The 8,192-nt window shown below is 35.9% G+C and overlaps 1 protein-coding gene across 4 annotated transcripts in view; it reads right to left on the bottom strand.

Moving 5' to 3' along the window:
- Nucleotides 1–331: 331 nt before the first annotated feature.
- Nucleotides 332–8,192, bottom strand: part of USP9X (ubiquitin specific peptidase 9 X-linked) — a 113,604-nt gene continuing 105,743 nt past the window's right edge. For 2 of the 4 annotated variants that reach the window (XM_031671291.2, XM_031671293.2), the window contains exons 39-45: nucleotides 7,376–7,561; nucleotides 6,694–6,914; nucleotides 6,381–6,469; nucleotides 3,203–3,359; nucleotides 2,771–3,031; nucleotides 2,345–2,440; nucleotides 332–877 (exon numbers count right to left, since the gene is read on the bottom strand). In XM_031671291.2, the coding sequence (XP_031527151.1) occupies nucleotides 740–877; nucleotides 2,345–2,440; nucleotides 2,771–3,031; nucleotides 3,203–3,359; nucleotides 6,381–6,469; nucleotides 6,694–6,914; nucleotides 7,376–7,561 (1,148 nt within the window). In that variant the 3' untranslated portion in view covers nucleotides 332–739. The remainder of the gene's footprint in view (nucleotides 878–2,344; nucleotides 2,441–2,770; nucleotides 3,032–3,202; nucleotides 3,360–6,380; nucleotides 6,470–6,693; nucleotides 6,915–7,375; nucleotides 7,562–8,192) is intronic. The other 2 variants (XM_015245713.3, XM_006211825.4) reach the window with 1 other exon arrangement.

Raw genomic sequence — 8,192 nt, 5'->3', positions numbered from 1 at the left:
GAGCAATAACAGCTGTCACACTGGGACAACTGCTGTCATTATGGTAATTTTTTCCTCATTGGCTACACTAACCTGGTGTGAAGCCATGCTAAATGTTACAGCATAACTATAGCTTCAAAGTGATTAACCTAACATCAGAATAAAAAGGCAATGAAAAAGTTCTAGAAACAATGTTACATCACCAATTTTCCATATCAACCAAATAATTTAAAGGTCACCAGCCTTACATTGCTCATAACAAAACTGACTCCAGTGGCAAAGAATTAACATGAAACTATTGGTGTGGCTGACATGGATGGGCTCTGTTTTGTCGCTGTTGACTTATTTTTTGTTTTTGTAAAGGAGTTGATCCAACTGCCGTGAGGCAGGCAACACTGGTTGCAGAGTGCAATGGGTATAACAAGAGAATTACCTTTTGTAGTTTTTGTAGATCTGTGAGTCTCATCAAGAAAAAAGTTTCTTGCTTAAGAATTAACAGTCAAACATTAATATACTATATACACCTTTGCCATTTACACATTAGCATCAGGCCATTTATTACAAAACACTATACACTTTCCACTGCAGGCGGGTTATATATTGACAGCAAATTTCTGCAGGTAAGACAGTGAATAAACTCTCCACTCCATGTTGATTAGGAATAGTTTTTCTAGTTTTAAATATTAGCCAGACACAGAAAAAGGTTGGACTGTAAGGCCTGGGTGCACAGTCTTGATGGAACCAGTTAATCATGTGCATTTCACTGATCCTTTGTCTGAGGTGGGGCTACTTCTTCACTGCCTTCATAATTGTCTTGTGCTCGTTGGCCAGTTCTCTGAGGGTTGTTCATGTGATGCGCTGCGGGGCCTGTATACGGCTGTCCGTGCACATGGTTATTCTGGGAAGGGAGAAGAGATCTGCATGTTAAAACTTTTCATGTGTTCAACTTCAACTTTAAAATCACAGGCTGAAGTTTGTGGAAATAAGCATTTCTTTTATTCCTGAAACTGACAAAGAGTAAATAATGCTGGGGAAAAAAATTGGTTTGAAAGAGAAAATGTAGCCTAAATGCAAACTCGAAAGCCCCAGGTAAGAGCAGTGTAGGTCTGTTTGATTCTTTGGCCAAAGTGATTTTTAAGTGCCCCAAATTATTCAGACCCAAGTCTGACAAATAAAGGATAACACAGACCATTTCTGCTCATGGTAAAAAAAAAAAGAAAAAAATTCACAAAAACTGACTTGTGAGTTAGAACACATCTATTCTCAGTCTTCTAAGCACCGTGAAACTTCTATATGATAAATATGATTGATGATCATATGAGATCCACACGAGCAACAAACCCTGAATACAGAATGGCGTCAATGAAAACAAAACAACGTAGAAGATAATGGATTATTAACTAGGCATGATTAATCTATGAGCTTTCTCAGGGCTGAGGAAAGTAACATTTCTCCTTGTGGATTTGGTTCCTGAGCTGTCATTTTTCTGTACATTCCCACCAAGCCAGTAAGATTTTAGGCTTTACTTTCATATTTTATATTATGAAAACAAATATGTTGAATATGCATTTTCTAACTATTCAGCATGCTTCTATTTCTACTTTGAAATGTAAGAAAGAATGCCTTAAGTAATGGTTCTGACAGAGTGGTTCCCAGTCCAACACAGCGGCATCACCTGGGAACTCATTAGAAATGTACATTTTCTGGGCCCCACCCCAGACCTAGTGAATCAGAAACTTGGGTGTGGCCCAGCACTTTGCTATATATAACAAGCCCACTGGGGTAGTCTGATGTTTGTTCAAGTTTGAGTCCCACTGCCTCAAAAGATCTAAATTATTAGTCACATCTGGGTTTTAGAAGGAGAACTCATTTAGAAGGATTCTTCATCTAAATTTAGTTACTGATTTTATAGGAAATTTTACAGAAACCTGTCAAGTCCCTGATTTTTTCCAGTAACTTTTACTGTCACTGAAGTATTGGTTAGGCTAAGGAAGCAAAAACTTCGTCCTTCATTACCAAATTTTAATGTCTTCAGAATCCATCTGTAGACTTAGCCTAACAGGAAATGTCATAATCCATTGTACTAAATATTATCATTTTATATTGACATGAATTATCAGTTTTATTAACTTTATCTATTAGCACAACAGGGGCATATATCTGAACCAAGAAAACACCATAGGGGCAAGTTCCAGCATGCCACATTGTGACCCCTTTCCAACCACTCCTCTTTTGATCATTTCTGTAAAGCTAGTCTAGATAACCTCTCTATTACTTTACAGTCCCAAGAAAAAACATAGCCATCCTTTAAATAAAGCATGAAAAGTGATTCTAGGCGAATAAACACTAACCAACTCCTATGTACCTGCTGATATTGAGATCCAGGTGAATGGGGGTATAATGGGGCATCTTCAGGTGGAGGCGACTCATGCTCGTCTGGGGCATCCTGGTCATCTGGCTCCTAATTTTAAATATTTAAAGATAAAGAATTTTATGTAGGCAAATTCAAGTTTATTTTTTTCTATTTGAAATAAAATCTTTAATATCTAAAAAAACTGACCCACTAACAACCTTTCTTTTACTGCAGATCAACAAAGCAACTGAAAAAAAACCTAATTGGGTTCTCTTAGAAATACCAGATTTCAGACAATTTCACAGAAATTTCTCTAAAAGATTTTCCTCATTAACTTAAGACCACATATAGTAAACATTAAAGCAAACAAAACGTCAATGTAATTTTCTTTTCATTATCATTAATACATAAACACTGGCCTATAAAGTAAAGAATTACTTTGCTTTCTTCCATTTCTATCTGCTGCACACTGGTGGCTTTTTTTACCTCCTCTGGACAGAGTTCACAAGCTTTTGCAAGTGTCATCCTAGCACTATGTGATCTCTCCAAGAAATAACCATTTGATGTTTCATTGCTTTGCACTGGAGGAGACCAATTGTTGTAAGTGTATTGAGGATTGCCAGTGTATGGTCGTCTTTCGAGTTCATCTCCAAGCCATTCCACTGCCCAGGTCCATTTTCTTTTAAGATCTCCGTTGCCCTTCAAAACAAAATAAAACTACACATGTAAAAGGTTTCAGAATGCTTTTCAAAATTAACTTAAAACGAAAACTCCCAATTCTCACAATTCTCTTCTTTTAAAACAGAATACTTAATTCTGATTCAGATTTCTAGAAAATTATATATACATATATGAGAAACCCTCCCTCACCTGCAGAATCTGGTAGGCAACAGGACAGTTGCTAAAGAGAGCTACCATACATTTTATACACTGGTATGCTCTTTTTTGATAATGATTCTTAGAGCGCTGGATTGTGTCAAACAGCCCATCTCGGTCATCTGGGATTCCTTTAAGTGCATTATGAATTCTGAAAAAGAACCAGATATAAAATAAAAACTTCAAAAATCAAATAGCAGCTAACATTTATTGAGTGCCTACTATGCGCCATTCAATAAATGTCTTTGATGTAGTCATGTAATCTAAAGCTAGACAGTAAGTACTCTTATTAAACCCTTGAACAGATGACAAAAATAGGCAGTGTTAAATGGCTTGCTTGTCCAAGGTTATATAACCACCTATCAGTCTATGCTCTTACCAACTTATTACCAATCCAAAATGACAAATATTGTATAATTCCACTTATATGGGGTACTTACAATAGGCACAGAGAAAGCAAGAATAATGGGTACAGAGCTTCAGTTTGGAATGATGAAAAAGTTCTGGAGATGGATAGAGGTGATGGTAACACAACATTGTGAATATACTTAATTTCACCAAATTGTACACTTAAAAATGGTAAATTTTGTTATGAATATTTTACAACTAAAAAAAAAATTGTTTTTAAATTTACCTGCCTGCAGTTCTACTCCGAGGTAGATATCCAAGAGAATTGAAAACAGGTGTTAAAAAAAAAAACAAAACTTGTACACGAAATGTTCACAACAGCATTATTCACAATAGCCAAAAGGTGGAAACAATACAAATATCCACCAACAGATGAATGAATAAACAAAATGCGATCTAGCCAGACAAAGGAATATTATTAAGCCATAAAAAGGAATGAAGTACTGATAGGTACTCTAACATGGATGAATTTGAAAACATTATGCCAAGTGGAAGAAGCCAGATACAAAAGGTATGATTCCATGTATATGAAATGTCCAGGCAAATCCTGGCCATTTTGACTAGGAACAGACAAATCTACAGAGCAGAAAGCAGATTAGTGGTTGCCAGGGGATGCGGGTTGGGGAAATAGGCAGTGACTGCTTAACTGGGTTTGGGGTTTTCCTTTAGGGTGATGAAAATGTTCTGGAATTAGACAGTGGTAATGGTTGCAGAACACTGTGAATGTACTAGAAGTCACTGAAACTGTACACTTTAAAATGGTTAAAATAGTGAATCTTACGTTAAGTGATTTTTTTTTACCACAATAAAGAAAATTACCTGTATAGTCAGCAATTAAAAAAAATCTTTTGGGGGGCAGGGTACAGCTCAAGTGTTAGAGCACATGCTTAGCATGCACAAGGTCCTGGGTTCAATTCCCAGTACTCCTCTAAAAATAAATAAACTTAACTACCCATCCCCCCAAATAAAAATTAAAAAATCTTTTATATGCCATATATTTTACTTCACAGAATGTTCCAAAATCAAAATGCAAGTTTGCTTTTAGTATTATACGTATTCATAAAATCTCTCTTCTTTGGAAATCATGACTTTGCAATTTTACAAAGTTTAATCATTTCAGACCAACCAACCATGTACAGGCCTCCTGCTGTTTAATCTCAAACACTGTAGTGTATATTGTTTTGACCTTCAGTTTTGTCTAGTGATAATAAGGTGCTAAGCCATTATTTCTGTCACATCACGTTCTCTTCCCATTAGTATTAACTGCTTTCAAACACCACTTTTAATCTTTTTAATTTAAAATGTCAATATATATTTTTGCCTCCTTTGTTTCCCAATGCCTAACAGTGCCAGGCACATGGGAGAGGCTCCATAAACATTCCTGCACTGTTTACTGAAGGAACTAAAAGCCCACTATGAGAAAGTTATTTTCAAGCCCGGGGCCAGTGACTCATAACCGCAATACCTTACTAATATCATTACACAAAAGTCAAATTCCCACGTTTAATCCAGCACATGTGCCTTTGCCATTATCACTGGCTCTAATGAAACGAGAGCTAAGATATGGCTAATTGGTTTAAAGCTGTAACTGCTTATAATATTTTTAAAATAGTGAAAAGTTTGATTTTATTAAAACTAAATTTTTTGGGGGCGGGGGGGTAATTAGGTTTATTGGGGGTACTGGGGATTGAACCCAGGACCTCATGCATGCTAAGCATGCACTCTACCACTGAGCTCTACCCTCCCCTAAAACCAACTTTTAAGAAAAGTTTTAAATCCTTTGTTCAAAATAAACAGCTATAGTTTCCAAACTACCAAATTTTGTGTTTCATTTATTAACTCTTGCAGTGCTTCTGCAGTCATGTGTGGAGTGGCAAAAAAAAAAAAAAAATCTGAGTTGCCTAACACATTCCCATCTGCAGTGGAACAAAGTGATTATCTGCCTTGTTTTAGCTCATACTGTAAACAAGTATCCTTTTTCCTCACTATCTTAGTGACACTGTTTCCACATTTTTGTACTTTTAAAATTGATTTCACTGTTTAAAAAGGGCCTTAAATGTGTAGTGCTAAAGTGCTGTCCTAGTGTTCTTAAGCCCAAGAAGGCTGTGATGTGCTTTGCAGAGAAAATACATGTTAGATAAGCTTTGTTTGGACATGATTTATCATGAATTCAATGTTAACGAGTTAGCAACATATATTAAATAAGGTATCTTTAAACAAACACACATTAAAAGAAGGTTATGTATTGACTGGTTGACAAAAATGTAACCAGAGGCCTGCAGGAACCTAACCGTGTACTTTCCCCAGGAGCGACGGCTTAGTATTTGCTCAGTGTTCACAGTGGCTTTTAGCCCAGGGACTACCGTGAACAATGGGAACTGACTGTACTTACCTAAAGGACTATTTTTAGATAACCAAATGTTATCATGTGATTAATTCTAAAACTAATGTAATCTAATCCTAAAGTAACCCTACAGCATCATTAATAAAATTAAAACATTTACCAACACCCCACCCCACCTCCGCAAACAAAAAACACACCACCAACTGAAAGACAAAAGTTAGTATATTTAAGTATGCAACTTGGGCAATGAGAGGAAAAAAAAAAATGGAAGTAAAATTGTGAGGGAAGGGGACCCTTTTATTCATTCTTAAGTTTTTAAGATAAAATATTTATTAGATTTCCAAGAGGCAAATAATATATGCTGACTGGCAATTTCAGTTACTCTAAAAGTTTGGCAAGTAAGAGAAAAAGAATATCTACCTGTGAGTCTGCCAAGAGTCCTCAATTAGTAAGATCTGCAAAAGCAGGTCCAAATAGGGCCGGAGTTCATAAGTGTAGGAGTATGCAACCTAAAAACAGGTAAGACGTGGTGAATAATGTATTTAAAGCCGTAACAGTGGTGATCATTTTGTAATGTGTAATGTATAAAAATATCAAAATCACTATGTTGCACACCTGAAACTAATATAATACTGTAAAGCCAATTAATTATGTTAAAAAAACCCCTCTATTTAAAAAAATAAAAAAAAACAAATCAAATTATAAAGCATATGAATATTTATTTTCCTTTAACCTGCCACAGAAGTTCACTGAGGACAGTAGATGAGAACTGAGGATTCTCCCAGCAGCAAAAACGAAGTAATTTGACGGTTTCCTCTGAGTTACTGCAGTCCTCAATGATTTTCTTCACATAACTTGTCCTCACAAATAAAATGTCTGCCACATTCTGCTGAATTGGCATTATAGGTTGTGATAAATTAGGATCACCAAAAGGATTGGGAAGAGGAGGATTACCTAGAATACAGATTTGTCATCAATGAAAAACTAATAGGCTTCTCCACAATAATACAGAGCTTTCACCATAGAAAATAGCTTATGGATTTTTTTATGAAAATAGTATTTTAAATCAAGTTTCCTGAGTACAACAAAAAGTAATATTAAGCACTATAATGATCAGTTATATCAAGGTGATAAAATGTAAAATTTAAATGCCAACACTGGCATTTTCTTTAATGGTAAAGTTAATTCTTACATCATTTCATAAGCAAGGTACCAACCTCAGTAGCAAGTAGACAAAGATTTCCTTTAAACATGTATAAAAGGTGCAGGACTCAAAAATTATAAAATATTCCAAAGCATGGGCCTTCAGACTCTTGTTTTATATTTAAACATCTTCAGAATTACTTTTAATCAGGTACTATCTATGCCCAACAGTATTTTAAAACCAATGTAAAGAATGGAGCATCTGACTTTACCATTGATTGAAGACTGCATTCTTGATGAGACATTGCAACAGCGGATTAGCTGTGATACTACTGAGTATAATTTGCCTAATTCAGCATACTGATATTTGATTGGAGGGCCTGGACCTTCATCTAAAGACACAAGCATAAAGGTAGCAGGTACACTCAACTTCAGAAGCTGTGTCTTCTCCGCCACACCTATGATAAAGAATGGAGAAGTAGGAAGAGAGAAAAAGAATTCTATGAGGGAAGAATTAGGATGGAAGAGCTTCATAATAGTTATCTAAAATATTTTCCTGTAATTTTATAATCAGAAGATCACTTTTACTTAGCATTCAGAGTATTATTTAACCAGAACCGAAAATCTACTGAGTTAGTGTAATTGGATTTAAGTATCAAAATGGTTAAACGAAGACCCATGACATTCCAATCATACTGGGCACAAACAAGATAAACATTCTACAGCCTGGGGAGTCGAGGGGCCTAGCCTAGACTGCAACCCCCATCATTAGGTGAATAATGAAAACTAAGTGAGAATTCTTTTATAAACTGCCTTTCTTTCTTCCTCAGCCAAGCTTCTTGTCAATTTGTTCTCTCTACTTTCTCATTTTCCCACTCCTCAACCCATGCCTATTTGGTTTCTGCCCCCTTTTCTGGTTTAAAGCTAAGGAACAGTTTTCATGCCATAACCACTTCCTTCTCCTTGGATTCCTCTCATTTTCTTTTTGCCTCTTCTCCTTACTCTTCTTTGTGAGTCCTCCTTCCCGTCTCTCAAAAAATTGATGCTCCTCAAATTTCCAATGTCTTTTTGCACTGTATGGCCTTCCCT

This window comes from Vicugna pacos, chromosome X (genome assembly GCF_048564905.1).
Source record: "Vicugna pacos chromosome X, VicPac4, whole genome shotgun sequence".
NCBI classification, from domain to species: domain Eukaryota; kingdom Metazoa; phylum Chordata; class Mammalia; order Artiodactyla; family Camelidae; genus Vicugna; species Vicugna pacos.
Note: the sequence above shows the minus strand (reverse complement) of the source record. Positions and strands in the feature narration are given on the sequence as shown.